The 26,475-nt window shown below is 34.9% G+C and overlaps 1 protein-coding gene across 1 annotated transcript; it reads right to left on the bottom strand.

Moving 5' to 3' along the window:
• Nucleotides 1–4,534: 4,534 nt before the first annotated feature.
• Nucleotides 4,535–5,521, bottom strand: OR6A2 (olfactory receptor family 6 subfamily A member 2; the record flags this gene model as incomplete). Its single annotated transcript, XM_079105764.1, has 1 exon — nt 4,535–5,521. The coding sequence occupies exon 1, from the start codon at nt 5,516–5,518 to the stop codon at nt 4,535–4,537; it is 984 nt and encodes a 327-aa protein (XP_078961890.1). The 5' UTR covers nt 5,519–5,521.
• Between the last annotated feature and the right edge of the window lie 20,954 nt (nt 5,522–26,475).

Raw genomic sequence — 26,475 nt, 5'->3', positions numbered from 1 at the left:
TTGTAACTTGGTAGGGAGAGTGAATCTAGCCCTTCCCTCCTCCTCCTTCTCCTCCTATCATACTCTTGGTCTAACACCACAAGGTGAGTTGACACTGATTCTAAGAAGGCTGGGTTTGCTGGTCATCATGAAATAAGACTATGAAACATGAAGGTCAGGGAAGGCAATCTTGCCCTAAGTAAGGATTCTAAGAGAAAATAAAGACACCTGTCTTTTAGGCTCTCATCGTCCATATCTCCTGTAATTGACCTAACGCTTGTCCGCACCTAAGAGTGCTTCCTGAAAGAGCTGATATACTTGGCCAGAGGAATAAATGCATAAAGCGGTTAGCTATGTTTAGGTTAAAACTCTCTCTCATGAATTAACTAAATTAAAACAATATTGATGAATAAATGTCATAAGAATTAAAATTTCAGGTAAAATTTTTTTAAAAATATCTTCACAAAAGAGGAGTGTTGACTGTACATATTACTGTAACCATAAAGAAAAGCATAGCATAACTTCATTTTGTGGAAACCCCTAAAAATAATCAAACTTCTATTAAGTTATTAAGTCTAAAAAGACTAGTAATGCTTTTTAATATTTATTTTATTTTTGAATAATAGTAGATTTACAGAAAAATTATGAAGGTGATAAAAAGAGGTCTCATATATTCATCAACCTTTCTTTCCTTTAATATAATTCTCTTTCATTCCATGTATAATTGTCAAACCTAAGAAATGAAAACTGATATATCAATATTTAAACTTTACCATTTTATTCATTTCTGAATTTTTCCATTAAAATTCTTTTTATTTTTTATTCATTTTTCTTTTTTAAATTCTTTAATTACATTTGTCCTAATTAGTTGTACATGACAGTAGAATGCCTTTATACATTTTGATAAATCATACATAAATGTAGCACCGCCTCCTACCTTCCCAATAAAATTCTTTTTATGTTTCAGGATCCAATGCAATATACTATACTCCACACAGGAATCTTGCCAATTTAGTCTTCTCTGCTCTGATATTTGACCATTTTTACTTCTATTTCATAACTGCATGGGTTTTTAATAGAGGAAATAGGGTTTTTAGAACTGTAGGATGATTGTTATATTTAAAATATTCCTCATCCAGAAAGGTTTTGAGGATATTTTCTAACAATATTAAATGTTGGCAAATATTAAGATATTAGATTGTTAATATAAAATAAGTGCTGTTAATAGAAATCAAAAATCCATGTGTACAAAGTTTGCAGTGAACAAGGGTTTAAAATAAAGACCAAAAGGAAAATCAAAACATGCTGTGAAGAAATTTGAAAGGCAGACTTTTATTCAACGTTGGTGGCAACCATCTGACTTTTTTGGGGGGAGGCAGGGGTTACTAGGGATTGAACCTGGGGCCTTGTGCTTATTAAGCAAGTGTACTACCACTGAGCCACATTCTCAGCTCCCCTCGACATTTTGAGCACAAAAATCATCTGTACTGATCCTCACTTTCCTCGTAGATGTTAGCTGCCTTGGGTCACGATGAATAAGCACTCCGGTCTGAATGACTCAGCTAGATCCAGTACTTCTACCTCCTGTACTGATGCAAGAGAATAGTGACTTCCCCCAAAGTTACATCATCTATGCAACAGTGTGAAAGACTGGCAGATTATAAAGATAGTCTGAGACTAATGGAACAGGGATAAAACAAATTCTCACATCTACATTAAAGGGAGAAATGAGTTAAATCAATGGAGAATGGAGAAAACTTTATCAGATATTAATGCTTCATTTTGAAAAACCTCAGGTTTTATGACCTTAAAATCAGTGCAAGCCGTGAAGGTCATACAACTATTGAAATTCAGTCCAAGTCAGTAGAAGGCTCAATCTAGTCATAGTTCACACAGAAACAAACCTCCACTCATTCATTTTTTATCATAAGATGGATGTGTTCAGGACACAGTGATAAGAATTGTTTCTATACCTAAGTGTTTGGACTTGAACTTGAAGTAAAAAATAGATTTTTTTTTAAATTTTATATTATTTTTTAAAATTTGTTCTAATTAGTTGTACATGACAGTAGACTGCATTTATACATTTTGATAGATCATACATAAATGGAGTGTAATTCCTCATTTTTCTGATTGTACATATTGTAAGATCACATCAGTCATGCAATCATATAGTACATGAGGTAACAATATCTGTTTTACTCTACTATTATTCCTTCTCCCTTACCCCTTCCCCTCCCTTCACTCCCCTCTACCTAATATAAGGTAACTCTATTCTTCCCTAGCTCCCCACCATCCGCATATCAGAGAAAACATTCGACTTTTGGTTTTTTGGGTTTGGCTTATCTCACTTAGCATGATATTCTCCAACTACATTCATTTACCCACAAATGCCATAATTTCATTCTTCTTTAAAGCCAAGTATTATTCCATTGTACAGAGGTACTTTTAACTTGAAAGAGTAATGCATTTTATTTAAAAAGGCTTAGAAAATAAAGTACAAGGAAGAAATTCAATATCTCCTTTGTACTTCCTATTAACTACAGTTAACTATAATAGTAATGCCCAGAGAAGGACACACCCCTTCCCAGATCACTGTCCCCTTCAGAAATTTGTTCAGGGGTTGAAAATTTTGGAGTAGACTTTTGATAAACTTTATATCCAACTTTTTATCTTTACACTTACTGTAATAAGACACTTAGGTAGAAGGGAGTGAAGGGAAGGGGGATGAGGGTAGGAAGGATAATAGAGTGAATCAGATATTATTACCCTATGTACATATATAACTGTACCACTGGTGAGATTCCACATCATATGCAACAAGAAGAATGAGAAATGATACTCCATTTATATATGATGTATCAAAGTACATTCTGTTATGTATAACTAATTAGAACAAATTAAAATTTTTTTAAAAATAAGACAAAGTTATGCAAAGTTTTAGCATGGATATAATTATTATATTAAAATTTGTAGTAAGTATAGACTAGCAAACAATGCCCAATATCCTTGCTTGTAGCCTTTCACAAACTTTATTAAGCAGCAGACAACTAAAAAAAGACACAGTAGCAATAATCAGATGCCACAGTTGAAGATACAAGAAACTTCATCATCTTCAGTGTTCTGGGTCTTGGGCAAAACAGTAGGGAGCCAAATTTCTGAATATGATACTGATATATCTTCCAACTATCTCTCTGTACAGATAAATAAAATTATAGATCTTATTGACTAAGAAATGTTTATTTAAATAAATATGTTCAGAACAATGCTTTGCCACAGGATGCAATTTATGAGTAAGAAGTCTATTGCATAGCTGTAGCTAATATTTTGTTAAAATTCTTTCTATTCAGGTTTAAACAAATAAATAAGGCTGATTCTTTTTTTAATATTTTCCTTTTTTAAGCTGTCAATGGACTTTATTTTATTTATTTATATGTGGTGCTAAGAATTGAACCCAGTGCCTCACACATACTAGGCAAGTGCTTTACCACTGAGCCACCACTCCAAGGCTGATTCTTTTGATACTGTTGTGTAGCCTAACCTTTTCACATATGAAGAATATTAGAATATTCTTTCTGTCATTAATTCTATTTAGATTCTGTTATTTTCATTTCTTCATAATATTCCATTTAATGTATGGACTATAATTCACTTAAATAATGCCCTGTTTGTGAAAGTTAAGTATATTTCCATGTTATTGTCATTATAAATAAAAATATTCTACACAAATCTGAATCATAATAGTTTCGATATTTTTAGTTTGTAATACATATTCAAATTTCCTTCCAGCAAGAATGAGTCAATTTGTAGCTTCCCATATCCTAGTAAAGTGTGATGGGTTTAGTTCTTACACCTGCCAAACAACCTCATCTGTAGTTTAGTGTTTCTTTCCTCTATGACTCCAAGCTGTGTTTATTTATTATATTTATTCATAGCCATTATGTATTAGGTACTGTTGGGGACCAATATACTAAAATGGCATGTAAGCAAATGTGGTCCTGTCTCTATGATGCTTGTAGCTTAATTAGGGAGCCAGAAGATTAAAGAAACAATTGCTTTCAGTCACTATTTTAATGTAGATACTGACCTTGGTAAATTAGAAATGAAACTAGAGACCCCTGTGGTCCAGGCAGTGATAGGTTGTCAACCTAAGAAGTCTGTTTTTTATCTCATTGCTTTGGTTAGTCATCTCCAGTACCTCTGTTACCTCACAGGTTATAGTCAGTGGGTTCTGGCTAGACAAGAGCTCATCATGAAGTCTGTTGTTTTTCCATAATGAAGCCTGTACTTCCTTGGATAGAATTGGGTCTATGTAGATTACAAAAGTGGACACAAAACCGGCCAACCTCTAGCCTGTTGGCTCCTCTAGAAATTTAGTAGCTTCCAGTTGTAATCCATTCCTCTTCCTCCTCCTGGACTAATCACAGGACATATTCCCTGCAGAGATTCCTAGGAGATACCTTTGAAAGGCTAGCTCCTGATTTTGGCCCCAGGAACTCCACAGGACTTCACAGAAGACATCAACCCCAGTTTCACCACACTCCACCCTTCTGCTCTAACCATCTCTGCCAGATTTCCTCAGGTTGGCATCCTGTCCCTGGTACAGGTGAAGAGTTCGACGTAGGGCTCTCTTGACCTCTTGGTTACGCAAGCAGTAAATGATGGGATTGAGCAAGGGTACAATGACAGCATAGAGTACAGAGACCAGCTTGTTGGTGTCAAAAGCTGAGAGAGCCTTAGGCCGGGCATAGATAAAGATACTGGCTGCATAGAAGATGACCACAACAGTGAGGTGAGAGGCACAGGTGGAAAAGGCTTTATGGCGTCCAGCCGCTGAGGGGATGCGCATCACAGCACCAGTAATGGCCATGTAGGAAGCTCCAGTGACAGAGAGTGGCCCCAGCAGGATAAAAATGGCCAGAACAAAGTCCGTAAGTTCTGCTGTAGACATGTCAGTGCATGAAAGGTTGAGCAATGGGGAAACATCACAGAAGAAGTGGTTGATGATGTTGGGGCCACAGTAAGAAAGGCGAGAAATGAGAAACACTTTAACCATGGAAATGCCAAAACCTCCAGCCCAGGAGCCAGCAGCTAGCTGCACACACAGTCGGCCACTCACAATGACAGGGTAGTGGAGAGGATGACAGATGGCCACATAGCGATCATAAGCCATAACAGCAAGAAGGACACACTCAGTGCAGCCCAAGCCTAGGAAAAAGTAAAGCTGGGTCATGCAACCCTCAAAGGAGATTATCTGTCCATAATTCTGCTTGGACCCAATGAAGCCAGCAAGCATCTTCGGAATAGTGACCGTGACATACCAGATCTCTAGGAAAGACATATTAGCCAGAAAAAAATACATGGGTTTGTGAAGGGTGGAGTGGTTCCTAATTGCCACAATGATGAGGGTGTTTTCAGATAGCACTAACACATAGGCCAGCAAAGAAAGGGAGAACAACAGTGCCCGCAGAGGCACAGGAGCCGGGAAGCCCAGCAACACAAACTCACTTACTCTCCCACTGTGGTTTCTCCGCTCCATGACATCAGTTTTGTCCAGTACTCTTCAGGAGATGAAAATAGAGTGTCTTCAGGAGGCAGCCTCAAGAATCTAGCTTTTCTATTGGTGGGTTTATGTTGACAGGATGCAGTGTATATAGTGCATATAATTAATCATTGAACTGAGAAATAAGATAACGCAAACATGGACAAAACTAAATAGGTTTTGTATTGGAGACCGAATAGGAGTTTGTTCTGGCACTTCCGGAAGTGTGTATGGAGAAACACCAAGCAAAATGACACTAGTTGATCCCAAGGTCTCTCTTTGGCCCTATACAAAAGCAAGAAGGAAAGATCAAGATCACCAATTTTGATAATGAAAATACAGTAGTAATAAATTTTCACAAGCAAAATAAAATAAAATAAAAATAAACCAAAAATGTTGAGTCTCAGTTACCCAAAGTGAGAATTTGTCATGAGTTGGATTGTGACTCTATTTTGAGAAAATAAATTACACAATGGAGGAACAATACCATATAACACAATGGAGCATTTGCTATGCATTATTATTGCAGGCACTGTTCCAAAATGTCTGCAGTGTTAGTTCACTTGATCTTCAGAAAAATCTGTCAGTTACTCTGAGTAATTGCCTCACTTACCACCTAAAGAAACTGAAATACAGAGAGATTAAGAGATTTGCTCTGGGTCACATAAATGGTAAGAAGTGGGACCAGGAAGTCAGGACCTTGGAGCTTCTGAAATATTCAGGAGATATGAAGGATGATAGATCCTAGATATATATCATTAAGATATTTCCTAGAGTCACATATAGAGGAGAGAATTGTTGGGGTTCAGCTAGAGAAGCAGTTTCCATCTGCAAATAAAAGAGACCAACACAGAACACCAAAGATTACAACTGTAGAATGAATGTCTCACAAAGCTCAGTACTTAAGGGGAGGATATGGGACCCACTGGAAAATCAAGCTATGAAATGGATGCCAGATAACAGAAGAACAATCCCATCAGTTGTAAAAGTCATGCTAACTCGCTTGGAGTGAGAGTAGAGTACCTTCTTTTAGCATCGACCAGTTTACATTTGGTGGAGCACTCTCTGTTTACCTTAATATCAAAGATAAAAGTTTTTCCTTTTGAAACCTCGAGTTTTCTCCTGGGCCTGATGTGAATAGAAGCTAGCAATTCCACATGATAGTTGATTTGAATAAAGGACTATTTTCACCCCACATCCTGTACAGTCATAAATTGAGAGGAGTACACAGATTAGAAAGAATGGGCTAGAGTCAGCTGAATGTCTCTGGGCTATTTCTTCCCAGAAATTGTCTTTCTTTTTACTCTTAGACCTATGAGGTCCTCTATACTTAGCTCCTATGAAGGTACCAGAGGCAAAATGTGCTCACAAAGCAAACTTTAACCTGCTAATAATTTTATACCTGAAATTCTCTTCTCTTTATACTCTGCTGTCATTACTTGAGCCCTTGACATATCTCTCAGTACTAGTTCACTCTAATGCAACTATAAAATGCCTATATCTCTGACTTGCATTACCCATCACCTCCATTCGTACCATCTTTGCCCATAATTTTGTTTGTTTCAAAATTTAAATGGAGCAACTATGTTCTAAATAACGCATAAGCTAAGAGTTTGTAGTACATAAAGTGTTAATAGTCTTTAAGAAGTTCATAATCTAGTAGTAGGAATGTATTTTCATATTCTAACACATCAAACTTTGTATTGCCATGCCCATCTCTCCACCATGCACTAGATTTTTAAGTGGGAAACTTCAACTTGAAATTGTCCTTTATGACCTGAGTCTTAGTTCTTTCTCCTCAGTAACTAACTTGTATGCCAATCGTTCTGCTTTTGACTCTCTTGGCCTCAGACCTGCATGCTTATCCTTAAATAGAAAAGAATAATGGAAAACTACCTTAATGTTTGATGCTCTGCAAACATGTGAACTCCTAATTGCTATCTCTGCCTGCGATCTCACCCCTCCAGCTCCTCTACTCCTCTGCTTAAAACCCATCCACAGTGCCGCATTACCTACACAATACTGTTATAACTATTTAACAAGACCTACGGGTACTTCATGATCTGCCATTGCTTTCACCAAAATTTTGCTTCTTGCCACAGTCCACATTGTCTTGTAAACCTTGAAGCTCTAAGCACACATTATCACCACCTAACTCGGCTCATGCTGAGGTTTCATGAGCATGGCTGACTCCTGCTTGCCTTCAAGTCTTGGCTCATGTGGCATCCCCTTATCAGTTACTCTTCTTTTCTTTTTGCCTTTGCATTCTTCTCATTACTGTTCCCATTAAATACTGTGAAAGCTTGCATGCCATTTCACTTGCTGTATCACTGCTGCCATTGCTCAGAAAGACATAAAAGAGGAGCTATGTAGTTAAAGTGGCCCCATAGGTTGTTATTGGTACAGCAAGAAGTGGACATAATTTCCCAGAAGTCACCAGAGTTTCTCAAATAAAATGAATTCTAGAGAAGTCCTTCCCAAACCTATTATTCCTCTATCACAATGAATGGCATTTGTTTCCATGTAGTCACCTCTGCCAGAGATCTGGAAGTTTCCTAGATCTTTCATACCCATCCTCCTCCCACCCCACATTCTACCCACAGTAATCTAAATCCTATCTAAACTGTCTCTTTAACTATCCCTCATGTCTGCCCCTTTCCTGTCCTATTTCTACTGCCTTCTCTCTAGTCCCTTATGCCATGTCCTTGCTATTTCTTAACTTAATGATTTCAGCAGTTTTTCTAACATTGTCTTTTTTACTCCAGACCAAGCTCTCCTCTTTCTATCCTCCACTTGTTTCTGGGGTGACTGTGAAAGCATCCAGTATTGGCAAACACATATGAAATCCTCCCAAAAGGCATCAAAATGTGTTTCCTTCAACTGTTCCACGGCAGTCATTGTCCACTTTCCTTTTTCAAATATGCCGTGATGTTTTCTCACTCTGTGACTTGGCACATATACCTCTCCCTGTCAACAAAACCCACCCTGCTCCCAGGAATTCATATTTATCTTTCATGTTTTAGTTCCTTCATAATCACCCCTCCCAAACTATCCATATTCTGCAGACACAGTTCATTCACTGCTGTATCTGTCTCTCCTTCTGACAGTGCTTTCCTGTTAGAAGGTCTTCTTTTATAAGCAATGACACTATAATGGCTATATGGAGGCACAGATGAATGGAAAAGTGGAGAAAGGTATAATATGGGCAGAAGAGATGAGTTGCAGATAATAGGAATGAACTATAATGATGGCAGAATGCAAAAATGATTTGAGTGGAAATGATCACAAGTGGAAGGTTTCAATAGATTACCAAAAAGTTTGACAGTTTGGAAAGTCACATTGATGGTAAATCTTCAGGTACCAGAAAAATCATGATGAAGTTAGATTAAGTGCAGGAAGATTGGACTGTCTAGATAAAGTTATGATTTTAGGGTGAGATGAACTTGCAGTATAGACTGTAGATTCAATGAGAATATTAGGTGAAGATATGGAAATATGGAAAGAATGGACTAGGAATGGAAGATCATAAAGGACATAGGGAGGACAGGCAGAATATGAATAAAGAATATGAGGAAAAAGATGAAGAGTAGCAACAGAATGGACAAGAGGTGGACAATATTAATAGGAGTTCAGGGTTTTGTTAGGTGTAGGAAGGAATAGGAAATGGGAGTATTGAGCAAAATAAAGAAAACATGGGATAATCGACCACTTGAAGAGAAATCAGCAGATAATAGAACCTACTCACTCTTTTAGATGAGATGGCTAGACTGACTAGGAGGACTTAGGGGGTGTATGTAAAAGACGGTTGAAGAATCAGGACAAAGAAAGATACAGAGACTCCACCTTCTGTTCCTTCCATGTCAGAGAGCTCTGCCAAACCAAGGAGGACTCCTTTATCTTGCACCTCCTTCCTTTGGCTCTCGTTTTCTCCTCCTCCTTCTGATGCTTTGGAATGGCTCCAAGGCAGGAGTCCAAGAGATCAAAAAGAGATACAAGTGAAATTTTGGGGAAACTCAGAAAATAGGAGTTCATTAGGAGAGTCACGTGGCATTACGGAATTCCCTACCACCTCACAACGTCCCCCTTTGCCTTCTAGTTCCTTGGCAGGCCTCATTTCTTTCTGTCATGTCACACTTTAGTCCCCTTTTCTGAAAGGAGCCCAGAGACTTTGGGTCAGGACAATCTGGGTTTATATCCTGACTCAGTAAAATAATTTGGGGCAATTTACTTAACTTCTTTGAACCTTAGATTCCTAACCTATGTGAGATTAACGTGCCTCAGAGAGTCACTGAGGAGTAAATGCTATGGCATAGAGTGTGCGGACTATGATGAGGGCCCCATTTCTCTCCTACCCTTTTCCTTTCCTTTACCTCTGGCAACCACTAATCTGATCTCTACTTTTGCATTTTGCCATTTCAGGGATGCTATAAATGGAATCATACTTCATGTAATCTTTTGGAATTGACTTTTTTTCCATATTTTGGTTTTTGTTTCCACCAAAATTGTCTGTAGAATCACAAAGAAAATTAAAAATGATTGTATCAATATCTGACTTCTAACTATTGAGTAGCATCTCATACTGTGGATATACGTCAGTTTGTTTAAATACACACCAGTTGAACAATATGTGGATTGTTTTCAGTTTGAGGCTATGGTAAATAAAGCTACTATAAACTTTGTATATAGTTTTCACGTGAACGTTTGTTTTCACTTTTCTGGGATAAATACAAAGAGTGCAAGTGCTGAGATATATGTTAATCTAACAGTCAGTTTTTTAAAAGAAAACCTAAAATTGTTTTCTAGAGTAGTTACCACATCTTACATCACTGCCAGAAATGTGTGAGTGATACAGTTTTTCTTCATCCTTGCCATCATTTAGAGTTGTCACTATTTTTAATTTTAGTGTTTTCTATAAGAGTGTGGCAATATCTTGTAGTTTCATTTGCATCTGGATCCTAGGTAACACTCTTCTAAGTAATCAGTGGATCATAGAAACAGTCTCAACTGAGATTTTAAAATACATTGAATGAAATGAAAGTAGCATTGAATACAAGTCATAATTGCAGGACATAGCTAAAGCAATCCCAAGAAAAAATTTATGGCACTAAAAACACACTTTAGAAAAGAGGATATTCTGAAATTGACACTCTAAGTTTCTACTTCAAGCACTTAAAAAAATAAGAAGCATAATATCAATCCAAAGCCAACAGGAAGAAAAAACTCCTAAAAATCACAGCAGAAATCAATGAAAGCAGGAACAGAAAAACAAAGAGAAAATTAGTGAAACAAAGAACAGTTTTTTATGAAAAGAAGAATAAAGTTGACAAACCTTTAAAAAGATTACAAAGAAAAAAGAAAACATAAGTTACCAATTTAAAGAATGAAGCAAGATGAATAATATGACCAGTATAAATTATGAATAAATAAAAAGGATAGTAAGTAAATACTATGAACAGTTCTCCACTCACCACTTTAACAACTTCAAAGAAATCAACCAATTTCTTTAAAAATACAAACTATCACAACTCACCCAACATAAAATAGACCATTTCAATAGTCTGATAATTTATTAAAGATAAATTATTAGTTTAAAAGCTCCAAAAAGATGCCTGGTGACGTGGTGCACACCTGTAATCCCAGCAGCTCAGGAGGCTGAGGCAGGAAGATCATGAGTTCAAAGCCACCCTCAGCAAAAGCAAGGCACTAAGCAACTCAGTGAGACTCTGTCTCTAAATAAAAAACAAAATAGGGCCGGGAATGTGGCTCAGTGGTAGTGTGCCTCTGAGTTCAAACCCCAGTACCAAAAATAAACCCCAAAAAACAAAAAGCAAAAACAAACAAACAAACAAAAACTCTAAAAGGAAATATCTAGGCCTATATGGTTTCACCAGAGAAGTGTTTAAAAAACACTAATACTACACAATCTCTTCCAGAAAACAGGAAAAGAGAACACTTTCCACTTTATTTTATAAATTTGATATTACCCTGATACAAAAATTGAAGAAAGGGCAAAAATGAAAATTAAAGACCAACATTTCTTGTTAATAAAAACAAAATATTAAAACATATAATTCAGCAATAATTCAGCAATATATAGGAAGAGTCAGATACTGTGAGCATATGTACTATATTCAAGAGATGTAGGCTGAGTATTTGAAAACACTTTATAAAGGACAAAATCCTGTTATTTTCAGCAATGTGGATGGATTTGCACATCACAGTGTTCAGTGAAATAAGCCAGACACAGAGAAACAAGAAAGATGTCTCCTCCAGGTGGACTCCTGAAAAAGTCAAATTCATAGACATTAGCTTTAATTCATTGTGGCTACAGAAAATACTTTTTATGATTTCTACTCTCTAAAATGTGTTGAGATTTGTTTTGTGGCCAAGGATATGGTCTATCTTGTTATATTTTTCATGGGCACTTGAAAAAAATGTATTCTGCTGTTGTTGGAAGAATTGTCCTATAATGTTGATTAGATCCTATTGGAGTCCTACTGTCTTGTTCCTCTCTTTTTAAGATACTAACAACCTTAAAATTAAGGTCTCTCATTATAATTCCAGCAGTACTCAATCTCTGTTTCATATTTTCAGTCTATTTTCTTTCTGTTGGTCTGATTAGATGATTTATGCTGTTCTGATTAGGTGATTGCTACTGTTCTATTTTCCAGTTTAGTGATACATTCCCTTCTTCTTTCCATTCTGCCATGAAGACCATCTGCTGAACTCATTTCAGTTATTTTATCTTTCAGTTCTAAAATTTCCATTTGTGTCTTCTTTTTATATTCTAATTATTTTCCGGAATTTTCTATTTTGTCATTTGTTTCAATGTTTTCCTAATTACTTTTTGAAGTATTTTTGCAACAACTGCTTAAAATTATTTATTAGACAATTCTAACATTCCATATTCTCAGTGTTGGTATCTATTGGTTATCTTTTATCATTTGGTTTGAATTCTTTTACTGGTTCTGTGGTGAATAATTTTCTATTGAAACCAAGACATAATGGGTATTCACTTATTACAATTGAATTGTAAACTTTCTGTCTTAGCTGGTTTTCGTTGACATTGCTTCAAAATTGAAGGGGATATATATACAAGTGGGACTAGAAGCCCAGGTTCATCATTCACTCTCCATTGACCTCAAAACTGTGGGACTTCTCATTATAGCTGGTAAGGAGTGGAAGTTCTAGATCTCTAGTCTTGTCACTGATAGTGTACTGGTAGGAGTAAGAGCATTCAATTATTGCTCCCTATGTGATATCCACTAACACATATTTCTACTGGATGATGGTGAACGTTCTGACTCTCCATTAAGCATCCTCTCACCACGATATGAAGAGAGAAGGACAGAATGGGAGTGGAAATCCAAGTATTCCATATGGTCTCCACTGACACCTGGTGGTTCTGGTCAGAGAAGTTCATTACTTTCCGGTAGGGATGAAAGACACAATTTCTGACCCAATGTGGTGAGGGTAGAGTCTTGACTCCCCACTAAACCTTTGTTAGTAAGGGTCAGGATAACACCACAGTTTTTTTTTTTTTTCTATTGTGTCTGGCAGGAATACAGTGGTTATTATTTAAAATATTTCTGGTTGCCCCTTTCTTGGTGGTTCAGCAAGATAAAATACACTTTTGTTGAGGTTCTTTTGTCTGTACCTATTTTCATTTCCAGATTTCTGCTTTTTACGATACTAAGTCTGGGATATATAAAACCAAAGCAAACACAGGGAAACTTATTATCATTTAATTCCTTGGTTTACAAGGTCCCTAGTAAGGCAAATTTCTTTTTTCCATCTTTTGGTCTTGTGTTTGTTTTATAGATAATGTTCAGAGTTTCTAGTTGTGCTTAGCAGACATAATCAGTAGAAGTTGACAGTCAGCTTTTGTAGCAAAAATAATGTCATGAGATTTACAGAATATGCATGAGCAAAAAGTATGACAGCAGTAGCACAAAAGAGAGAAACAGAAGTTTACTTTTGTAAAAATGTCATATTACATATGAAAAAAATTATAATATTACTTTAAAGTAAACTGGTACATGTCAAGAATGCACGTTATAATCCCTAGAAGAAACACATAAATAAAAAGTCAAACCCCATTAGTTTACAAGGAATCAAAATAAATTATTTTAAAAAGTCAAACTAATTAACAAATAATTCAGACATAGTTAAAATACCAAGAAAGAATAAAAATAATGTAAACTGAGACAGAAAATGATGTTAGATATAAACATAAACCTAACCAGAATTAGAAGACTAAATATTCCAATTAAGAGGCAAAGATTATCATCCTGGGTTATCATCCTGGATATCAATCATCCTTGTCAACAGAATGTACTGTTGACAAGAGGTGCCTTTATGAGTGACTATTCATACTAATAATGGAAACAGTACCATGGATTGTATTTTGTTCAAAATGTTCATCATCTATCTTGGTGATTCCTCTCATTGACATCATTTTTGACCTATGACTTTATTTGATCGATTACATTTGAAATCATAGGCTGTGTCAATTCTGCGTACAATGTGTAAGAGCTAGAATCTGATTTTCCAAGGGCTTTCTTTTTAACCTTGTTTAATACAGGTAACAACTTTTCATATAATGTTATTTAATCATCTTTGGTTTCAGAGTGACAAATACATGGAACAGACTTTATTCAATCTATAATGAATATGTATTCTGAGTAAGAAATCAATCTTTGTTTTGGAAGCTCTGATAATTTCTTACTGCAACACAATCTAGCAAATTCTCATTTATAACTATAAGAAACTTCAGAAGTTTTTACATAGATCCTTGCAAATTATGGGCAAATTAGTAAATTCTAATTACTTCATGTTTCCTCACAGAATTATGTGATTTGTCCATATTTCAAATTTATTGAAGATAGAAAAACAAATCTAAAGAATGAAAATAATTTCATTATGTCATTTGCAGGAAAATGAGTGGAACTTGAGAGCATTATAATTAGCAAAATAAGCCTGAAAGTATTGATGGATTAAGAAATTATTCAAAAAAGAATAAAACTAAAATGATTATTTTTATTCATTTTACGTTTGATTCAGACTGGTTTTATATAATTTGTTTATAACATGTCTTAAGAAAAACATTGCAAATCAATATTGACAAAGTTATAAAACAGATAGATTTAAGCCATCATTAATTTTCATATTAGTCAATTTTATACATTAGAAAACATCTGCATATTTTTATATTGACCATTTTTATATATTAGTATAATATCTGAGTATATTTCATATCATTTTTTATTAGAGCATATAATTAAACATAATATTGGGGTTCATTTTGACAAAATAATTCATGCAAGAAATTTAATTTCAATTGCCATTTCTCCCCACTTTCCCTTCCCTCCTCCTTCCCACTATTCTGTCTCCCTCTATTGATCTTTCTTTCATTCCTTTATTTATTTATTTTTATTGGTATTTTCTATATACATACAAGTAGAATTCTTTTTGTACATTTATATATGTATATAACATAATATTGTTAAATTTGTTTCAAATTTCTACCCCTTTCCCTTCTTTCCTCCCTCCCTCTGTTCTTCGTCTACTCCACTGAGTTACACTACTCAGGCATAAAGAATGAGATAATGTTATGTGCTGGTAAATGGATGGAACTGGAGAACATCGTACTAAGTGAAATAAGCCAGACTCAGAAAATCAAGAGCTGAATGTTTTCTCTCATATGTGGAAACTAGACCAAAATAAGGGGAAGAAGGTGGTATGGGAGGGCATAGGACATCATTTCATGTCATTTTAACCATACCAAATGCAAATTAACTTTTAAAAGTCGTGACAGCAAAGAATGTCAAGTTTGTTTTTCTTGAAGAATTGTTTCCTTTAAAAAATATTCATCAATTAAGTGAAAATAATTATTTGTGTACAAAAATGAAAAATATATACTCATTCTAAATTTTCTTTCCTTCTTTGAGGTTTCTTCTGTTGGAGAATGCTATCTGCCGATGTTCTCAGATCCTTTTTGCATTAATGAGAGTTTCTTAGGCCCATCTTTTGGGGGGGGGGAGGGCGGGAAGGCTATAAATCCTTTTTTGATGAGGTATTTCCAAAGAAAATAAATTACTGTGAAGGAGTTTACCTCAAGGGCCACTGTTGGTTGATGTTGTCAAAAAATTATGTTATTTAAATTATTATTAGTTTAATTATTCACTTAATTATTATCTAAATGACCTTACAATGGTAATTTTGAAGTTTATCTATGATTCAAGGGCAATTTAAATGAAATGGTTTCCAGTTGTTAAGTCACCAAAAATTTGTTTATTCTTTCATGTGTTATCTATTTGCTCTGTGGTTTGTTCAATTTTTATCTTTGGGATGTTTTTAACTCTAATGACTATGGATATATTTAATGTCGGAATATCAATCATATATAGGTTGAGTATTGTTTATCAAAAATGCTTAGAACCAGAAGCATTTCAGATTTTGAATATTTTGGAATTTTGGAATATTTACACATACATAATCTTGGGGATAAGACCCAAGTGTAAATACAAAATTCATTTATATTTCATATATGCCTAATACACATAGCCTATAGGCCATTTTTTACAATATTTTCAGTGCAATGGCATTTTGACTGTAACATATCAAATGAGGCCAGGTATGAAACTTTCCACTTGTTACATTCCAGCACTCAAGACAGTTCATATTTGGGGGCATCTTGGATTTTGGATTTGGGGATTAGGGGCGACCAGTATCAGAGAGAAAATTCTATTTCTCTATAGAAGTAAATTCATTTACCATAGTCAGTTGTTCTAAGTTGATTATCTTTGTATCCACAAAATGCCTAAAATCTGATTGCAATGTGTATATTTCTCCTTAAAATCATATTTCAAACATTTAATATTACTTCATCAAATAAAAACATTGCATCTAATTTTTAGATTCTCTTTTAATCAACAAAATTATTATCTTTAACTTATTAAAGTTTATTTTACTTAAAATAGATATTTTATTTAAAAAATAGATATTTTATATTGCTATTAATAGTAGGAGTTCTGGAAATTTCAATAAAATTTTTATATAATGCCTTTTTGCTTCCCTATATTTTCAAACACTACTTGACTTGTGTGTTTGTGTTGCAAACAGCATAGACCAGTTTTTTTTTTATTTTTGCTTCAAATGACATTTTCTACACACTTTCATTCATTTTTCTAATTTATCCTTAAAATTAACTTTACTTTAGTTTATGTATAGTTGTATTTTTTATTGACGCTACACAGCACTGGCATACTATCATATTTCATTTTTGATTGGTTCTTTTTAGTTACACATGACATTAAGATTCTTTTTGGCATAATTATAAAAGCATGAAATATAATTTGCTCTAATTCAGTCCCCAATACATCTTCTTTCCCTCCTCTCTTCCCTCTCTCTGTTCCCTTCCCTCTGTTCTATTGATCTTTCTGCTGTGTACTTTTAGTTTGTGTGTGTGTGTGTGTGTGTCTTGTGGATATACACGATGGTGAGCTATCATATATTTCTTTTCCCTTTCATTTGTTGTTTCGTGGTAATACAGTGTAATTATTTTTATAGAGTTTAAGTTCATTTTCAGGGATTTTGAAAAATAAAAACAATAAATTCGTGTTCTCAGCTGGCCATCGTGACCTGGAAATCCTCTTGCTTCATCTTTTGGTTTTGTTTTAATAGAATGTCCTCATACATTAGTTGTGTCTCTTAAAAATGCCTTAGATTTGAATGGTGCTTCTTGCCATTTGAGTCATTTTCTTTCAAAATAGGACTGGGAGATTTATTTAGTGATTTGATATATATATTTGACCATCATTCTATTGAGTTTAAAGATTTGAGTTGATATTTTTTCCCCAGGAGAGTTCAAATATTTAATATTATTTGATTTACTTCATTTAAAAGTTTACTTAATTATATTTATAAAAATTACTGAAATATTAAGAAATGCTTTGTAGAATTGTTATTCTTCCTTTTATATTTATATTTATGAGAACATCTGCTGTATATAATTGTGAACATAGTACTAGTCACTACAGTTGGGGAAAGGCAAGAGAAATAAACAGAAGGAAATTAAGAGGAGCTTTTAGGGATTGGGAAGACTGTTGAGGGGAAGGGGAAACAAGAAGGGTGATTCAGAGTAGAAGGGTGGTTAGATGCAATAAGTGCACAATGTGTGCAGGTATAGAGATATCACCATAAATTCCATAAATTTGTTAACAAGTATAATAAAGAATTTTGATTTATTTTGAAAATGAGATAAATTTTAAGAAAACATAAACTTATGTTAAACAGATGTCATAAGAGAACTTCAACCACGGAAGAATAAGTAAGTGCTTATATTGTGTAAAAAGTTACTAGATTTATAAAGAAGACAATAAAATTTTAGGGTTTGTTGAGAAGGTTAAAGATAGTAAATTTTAAATTTAATTTTAAGTTTAAGAATTTAAAATTCTGGAGTCATCTGGAGGTTTTCAAGATGGCAGAATAGAGGAGTTTTCTTTCCTGGCTGCTCTGTGGAGTGAAACCAAGGAAGCAGACAGGCAGCTTCTCAGAAAGGTGAGTGAACAAAAAAAAAAGTGGGGAAACCTTACAGGAATTTAAAATTGAATATTCAAAGCGGATCAGGGACCCAAGAGGTTGGATATAATAAAGTAAGGAAGAAATCTCCAGCAGCACAGCCACTGCCTGAGCAGTGCCAAAAGCACCAGTCAGAGTGAGCCCCACAAACATAGTGCAGGGACAAGGGAATTAAAGGAACCCACATTTTTGGGAGACCTAAGGCATGTCTGGGTGCAGAACATTTAGAGAGCAAGGACGTTGCCCGGCAAACGTGAAAGACAAGCTGTATGATATCCATGAGCAGGGGAAAGAAGCTGCCATCTCTCCAGGTGGCATGCAGAAGACAAAGGAAGTGACCATTTTGGAAGTGCTTTGTGGGCCCCAGCAGCTGAGGGAGTTGATTCCTGGCAGACCCGAGTCAGGCCCAAAGTATAGGCCCAGTAAACACATACTGCACAACAGAGCAGAAACCAGTAGAAAATCAAATGTGGAGAGAGACTTACACAGGGCACAACTGGTCATGGAAATCCACCCAGATCTACCCCTCCCCCTCCAAACTGACTGCTTGCAGGACCAGGGGGAGAGACGAATTGGCTGGGAACTCAGAAGGGGAAGGGTAGGAGAGATTGTTTGGAGACTGAACCCAAGAACAGGAAATGTGGGGTCCAAAGGTAAAATAGGGGACTAAGAACTGGGCCCCCAACACATGAGTGGAACCCAGGAGAGATCTCTAAGGTACAGTCTTCCAGCATGGATCAGCAAGTACTGGGCACTGGAGGTGCACTGACTTAAAATCTCCAGACCAATTGGCACTCAGTAAGAGCCTGGAACCCACCAAAGCCTAAGTACTGCCTCCAGGAGTTCTGCCTGTGGAGGTACCTCTCATTCCAGCCCCCAGAGGGTGGAGCATCACGCTCCAGTCAATACCTAAAACTGCCGAGAAGAGAAACTGAGAATCTTTTGAATTCCAATAGAAAGAATTCTTTAACTTTTCATCATTTTTTAAATTCTTTTTCTCTGTGACTTTAATGGTAAATGGACATTTATACATAATCATATTTGATTTTTTTCATATTTCTAGCATTTTTTAAGTCAGTTATTTTTCATGGATTATTTTTTCTGGAGAACTGATGTTTGATTAGTATGTTTTAGTTTTGTATTCTTTTATTTTTATTTTTAATTTTTTTAAATTTTTATTTTATATATATTTTTTTCTCCTACCTCTTTCCCTTGATTCTCTTTTTTCTTCTGCTAACAGTCAGTCTCTACTGTTCTCTCTTTCACTCTTCCTTTAATTTTTTTACTTCTTCTTTCCTTCTCCCTCATAATCATCACATCCTATATTACTTCTATTCTCTCCTTGTCCACCTTTTAAAATGATAAACCCTTTTGTAAACTTGCTGTTTTTATTGTAGACAATAATGATCATATCATTTCTGTTTTTTGTGATAATTAACATTGGAAATATCATGGTAGAAAGTATTTGATTTAATGCTGTATATTGTTTGCATCAGTTATTGTTACTATTTGTTTCCCCCCTAAACAGTGAGGTACTGGAAACCTTCAGGAACACCATAAATCCACAGGACAGAAACTGTATTGCCTCAGATCCTTACTATTATATTGGTAGACACACAAATAACTTGAAAAAGGAAGAGAACAAATTGCCCCAAACAAACCAAGATACACCAAAAACAGAATCCATCAACACTACAGTGGAAGAAATGTCAGAGAAGGAGTTTAGAATGTACATAGTTAAACTGATCTTCAAAGTAAAGGATGGCAGAAGAATGAAGTCAGAGAGAAAATACAGGAAGAGAAAGATCGTTTCAATAAAGAGGCAGAGATTCTAAAAAATAAAACAAAACAGCCAGAAATCCTAAAAATGAAGAAAATGAACCAAATTAAAAATTCAATAGAAAGCATCACCAACAGACTAGACCACTTGGAAGACAGAACCTCAGGCAATGAAGACAAAATATATACTCTTGAAAATAGAGGTGACTATGGGGAGAAGATGTTAAGAAACCATGAACAGAACTTCCAAGAACTATGGGATAACACTAAATGACCAAATTTGAGATTTATCAGGATAGATGAAGGCATGTAGATACAAACCAAAGGAATGCACATCTTTTCAATGTAAAAATATCAGAAAATTTCCCAAACCTTAAGAATGAAATGGAAAATCAAATACAAGATGCTTACAGGACCCCAAATGTACGAAAGTACAACAAACCCACACCAAGACACATTTAAAGAAAATTCCTACCATATAGAATAAGGATAGAATTTTAAAGGTTCTTAAAGAAAAATATCAGATTACATATAGGGGGAAACCAATACAGAAATCAGCTGATTTCTCAACCTAGACCCTCAAAGCTAGGAAGCCCTGGGATAACATATACCAAGCTCTGAAAGAAAATGTATGCCAACCAAGAATCCCATATTCATCAAAATTAAGCTTCAGGTTTAAAGATGAAATAAAAGCCTTCCATGATAAATAAAAGTTAAAAGATTTTGCAACTAGATGCCTACACTACAGAACATTCTCAACAAAATATTCCATGAGGATGAAATGAAAAAATAAAAAGTGAAAACCTGCAAAGGGAGGAACTACACTAAAAGAATAGTCAATCAAAGGAGAAACTAAGTCAAATTAAAAACTAGAAATAAACCTAAAGTGACTGGGAACTCAAGTCATATCTCAAAAATAACCTTGAGCATTAATGTCCTAAACTCATCAATTGAAAGACATAGACTGGCAGATTGGATTAAAAAACAAGACCCAACAATATGCTGTCTCCAAAAGATTCATCTCATAAGCAACGACATTCACTGACTGAAGGTGAAAGGATGGCAAAAAACATATCACTCACACAAATTGTGTAAACAAGCAGGGGTTTCTATCCTAATATCAGATAAAGTGGACTTCAAGCCAAAGCCAATCAGAAGGGACAAAGAAAGTCATTTCATACTGCTTAAAGGAATTATACATCAATAAGACATAACAATTATAAATATTTTGACCCCAATAATGGATCATCTATGTACATCAAACAAACCCTTCTCAATCTCAAGAATCAAATAGACCACAACACAATAATACTGGATAACTTTTATATGCTTCTAACATTACTGGGCAGAGCCTCCAAACAAAAACTAAATAAAGAAGCTACAAAAGTAAAAAATACAATTGCTAATTTAGACTTAACAGACATATATGGAGTGTTTCCTCCAATAATGACTGAGTATACTTTCTTCTCAGCAGTACACACATCCTTCTCTAATATAGACCATGTTATGTAAGCTCTCACATATATTAGCATAGAATTATAATGTTATATGAATATATTTTTAACATTTTGTAGGGTTATTTTGATAACTTCCTTTCCATTATATTAATTTTTGTTTTTTGCTTTTTTTCTTGATTAGACTTTTTGATTTTTATCAAATTTTAGATATTTTTTTCTATCTCATATTTCTTCTCCTACTCATTTTTTCCTTCCTGCAATATAATTTGAAAGTAATTTGATTTTTATTCAAGCATCTTTCTGATACAAGTACTTAAGTTATAAAGGTTCATCTGAGTACCATTTCATCCCAGAGATCCTGATATTTTAAGTTTTTATTATCACTTAGTTCAAAGCAGCTTTTATTTATTTTTCTTGTGCTTTCTTCCTTGACGTCTGAGATATTTATAAGTGTACCATTTAATTTTGAAATAGTTGCAGGGTGGGGTTCTATATATCTTAAGATGATTGATTTCTAATGTAACAAATCATGTAGGAAATACAATCTACATAATTTCAAATTTTAAAAAGTAAAGGAAATGCTTTTTATATTGATTATATTGATTACATACAAAACTGATCAAATTGCCTACATCAAATATGTGCATTTTATTGTATTTCAATTTTACCTCAAAAAAACTATGGGGCTATGGGGGGAAGAATTAATCATCTTATTACAGTAATACATGTATACCCATGTTTATAGTAATACAATTCACAATAGCCAAACTATGGAACCTGTCTAGGTGTCCACCAGTGAATGAAGGGATAAAGAAAATGTGGTATATATTCACAATGGAGTTCTATTCATCCGTAAAGAAAAATGAAATTATGGCATTTGCAGGAAAATGGATGGAACTAGAGACCATCATGTTAAGCAAAATAAGTCAAACTTAGAAGGTCAAGGGTTGTATATTTTCTCATATGTAAAAGCTAAGGAGGAAAAAGGGAAAAAAAAAAGGTGGGGGTGGATCTCCTAAAAATCAAAGGGAGATCATGGAGGAAAAGGACCAAGAGATAGGAGGAACAGAGAAGGAAAGAGTGCTGGTAAGTGATATCGGCCAAATTATATTGTTATGTGGTGTGCATGTATTAATATGTAACAATAAATCCCATCAATATGCAGAAACAAAAAAGTGAAAAAATAAAATAAAAATAATTCAAAATTCTGTTCAGGTTTTCAGCACACAAAATCTACATTTGAACATTACAAAAGTTTAATTTAGATTGAGAAAAACTATTGATACTTTTGTATATTTATCTTGTATCCAATCACATTCTGTATTATTTGTTATATCTAGTAGCTTTACATGGTTTATCAGGATTTTTTTCCAGATACAGTATTAAAATAATGAATTTTAATCATTTACTTTCCAACATATGTACTTTGTATTTCATATTTTATGTTATTGTTCTGTAAAATATAACCAACAAAGTGGAAGAAAATACAATTTTCATTCAATGTGTATGTCAGTTTTATTTACATCAATAATGAGAGAATGAGTAGGATTACAAATCTGTAGGGTCAGCAACAGAAAAAGAAATGCCACAATTAATCGCTGAATTAAATACAAAGAGATCTTTGAGTTCATTTTCTGTCCCAAAGAGAAATTATTCAAATTTCTACAGGTTGAAAATTCTTTACATGGCTATCAATGAAAACTGCTAAGCAAAATATTTTTATCTGGTCAGTTAAAAACTTCAGCTGACAGCTCAAAGGAAAATCGCTGCTGCTCTGGATAGCAGCTGCCTCTGGAAACCTGCAGGCCAGAGGGACTTGAACTTCAAAGATGGCCCCTTCCCAAGATGAGATCTTTAGGATGCGTGACTGTGCCACCTGGGACATTAGCCCCCTCCCCAGATCTGAGCCTGTCTATTCACCTACTCTCTCCCTCCAGGCCCCAGCACAGTCCTCTGGGAGCCTCAGTCAGCTCTGCTCCCTCAGCGGCAGTGTCTCATTAACAACTTTTTAATGAGGTCACAGACAGTGACTGTTCATTAATGGACTGGGTAGTTTGCAATCCCAGGGGAGGAAGGGACTGAGGACAGAAGTCAGTGACAACAGAGCTAAGCCCAAGAGTAGCTGCTTTGGAGGGAGGGAGAATGAGCTCCTCTTAGCAGAGACCCCTAGCCTTTCACTGTTAGGCCTCTGGGGTCCCTTCCAGGCACTATGATTCTGGGGAGAGAGAACTCAAGGGACCAGGGCCTGGTGGGAGGAAGTGACAACAGAGCCAAGTGATCCCAGGCTCGTCCCAGCTCTAGGTAGAGAGTCTTGGGAAAATCAGACATTCTTCGGATTTTCTTGTATGCTTGTGTAGATGAAAGAGTGCTCTTGAAACTTTACATCCTCTTGCCTTCCATAACCATGCATTTCCTTGCTACTCACCTTTCCTAGCCTTCTGCAGAATTTTTGTTTTATTTCAAATCTTTTTGAACTATACTTGTCCTAAGAGTCATTGGTCCTCTTCTCTCCTCCCTTTGTACTCTTATTTTATCCACTCCCAAGTTCTCAAAAAATCACTGCTGTGGAGATTAAACTTGAGTATTAATTTATATCTCCCTTGAGTATTAGTGCCAGAGCCTCCTCATTGGCTTCCCTGCCTCCAGTCATACTGCAGATTTACATGCACCTTATTTAATCTATCCTCGATAGTCTCCCTAGAGTTCTTTCTAAATACCCATGTGACAAACTATCCTTGCTATGCTTAAAATCCTTATGATTCACCTTCATCTTCAGAATAAAACTAATGTTCATAGCATGTCATATAACCCGCTTATTATGAAATCCTACCTTACCTTTCCAATTTCAATTCTTGCCATTCATCCATTCAACTATATTTATACTGAATTATTTTCTTTCCCCTTACCCAATGCATTGTTAATCTGTCTAAACATAGTCTTTTTAAAAATTTCCCTTATGAATTTAGAGTCTAAAACGCCTGTGTCTACTACTTACGAGTTATACAAGTTCATACCATTACTCTAAAACTCTATATTTTCATTTCCCCCTAATTTGTAATTGGGATATAATACAGTAATACAATTATATAACATATATACATACTAATACTTTATTCAAGATAATATATAATAAAATAAGAATAATAAAATCCAATCAATTCCACTTGTAGGAAATAATTATTGTTTACTACAAGTCAAGCTGGGAGTTTAGTTATGCAGAATTCTCAAGTATGTTTGCTATAATTGTAACAGAAGAAGTACATGTGAGCTCCACTGAAGCAGGATACACTAAATAAATAACAATTATTGACATGTGAATATGAATTAAAAATATAGTTTCAAGTTACTACCACTGTTTATGAAATAGTATACTTGCTTCTCAGTAACAATTATTTAAGTGCCAGAGCTAGTATTTTTCTAATGTAGCTAATGCAGCATCTATTTCCTGCCACTCCGACACTTGTCACGGTCTGTTGGAGTAGAAGATCTGACACTTGACACCATCTGTTGGAATAGAGGACTCAACACTTGACATGGTTCTGTTGATTGTCCTCCCTCTTGGGGGCCATAAGCATGGCATGTTTCCATATATAGTTGCTCTTTAATATTAATAATCAATATATCATTAGAAACTTATTGGAAAAATATTGGGAAGGTTTTACTGTATTGGGACACAAAATAGTACACAACAAAAATTTGGCAGTAGTACACAGATAAAATATATGAAAATAAACAATTATAACTGTGCTCAAGTTAAAAGGAGCCTGTGAATGCTTTAGTATAATAATAGATGCATAAAGAGGCATTCCTCTGAACTTGGATTCGGTGTTTAGCCTTTGTTGCTTTCTTAGTTTCAATAGTTGATTCTAGAGATACTTTACATAATAAAAACATTTAGGTTAGTCATAAATTTAATTCATGCTTTTCCTATGTTTAGTCTAATTCTTTAAGAATCAAAATAAGATTGTAGTCTGCCGTTATATGAAGTTAGAATAGACCAAATATTAACTATAAGTTGATTTCTTTGCCCTTTAATAGTAGTAAAAGTTTCTCACTGTTAAACACTGGAGTTCATGGTGGGGGTAGTTTCTCAGAAAATCTAATGATGTGTTTGTTCTGAAGGTTGAAAGCTGGCAGATCATCGTGCCCTCAGTTTATCTGGGACACAAGGTTGTTTTAATCTAGTTGGGAAATAAGGTTGTTTTGGTCTGGACTGTCATACAGAGACAAAGTGTACTTTGAGAAGAAACATAGATTGTACTTTTGAAGGTTTTTCTTATTTTAAACTAACCATAAAATGATATGATCATTAGTAAAAAGAAAATATCTATAAAAAGGCTGGCAGAAAAAATAAAGACAGATTCAGCCTCAAAATGTCTGGTGTCTCTGTGTGCTGTTTCCCCACCGTGCTGACGCCTCCCATCCACCTAGGACCCCCGACCATGCTAGGGCTGGACCCCGGCAGCTCTGAATCCTAATATCAGGTACTTTCAAAGCACCATATTTGCCTTTTTTAAAATTTAGAATTAGAATCTGAGAAGGAGTTAAGGGGAAAATAGAGTAAAGTCTAATGTGGAAATTTAAAAAGCCCTTAGGAGAATGATAAGAGGAATTGAAAGAAAATAATGTTGAGGCCAACTTAAATGGAAATGATCTTAACTATTGTATGTGAGTATTTCTTTGTGGTCATTTACAATACTTATAAAGTGACTTTTAAAAATTTGTTCTACTTCATTATACATGAGAGTAGAATGCATTTTTAATTAATTTTTAATGTTTTTAATGAATTAAACCTGACAGTGTAATGCACATTGATATATCATATATAATGGAGTATAAGTTCTCATTCTTCTGGTTATATATGTAGAATACCACCAGTTGTATAGTTACATATGTACATAGAATAATAATGTCTGCTTTATTCTTCTACCCTTTCCATCCCCATACCCTCTCCCCTCCCTTCACTCACCTCTACCTAATCTAAAGTAACTCTATTCTTCCCTAGCCCCCCACCATTAGCATTCGCATATCAGAGAAAACATTCGGCTTTTATTTTTCTGGGACTGGCTTATTTCACTTAGCATGATATTCTCCAACTCCATTCATTTACTGGAAAATGCCATAATTTCATTCTTC

The sequence above is a fragment of the Sciurus vulgaris genome (genome assembly GCF_902686455.1).
Source record: "Sciurus vulgaris genome assembly, chromosome: 11".
Classification (NCBI taxonomy): Eukaryota; Metazoa; Chordata; class Mammalia; order Rodentia; family Sciuridae; genus Sciurus; species Sciurus vulgaris.
The sequence above is the reverse complement of the archived record's forward strand: the minus strand, read 5'-3'. Positions and strand labels throughout refer to the sequence as shown.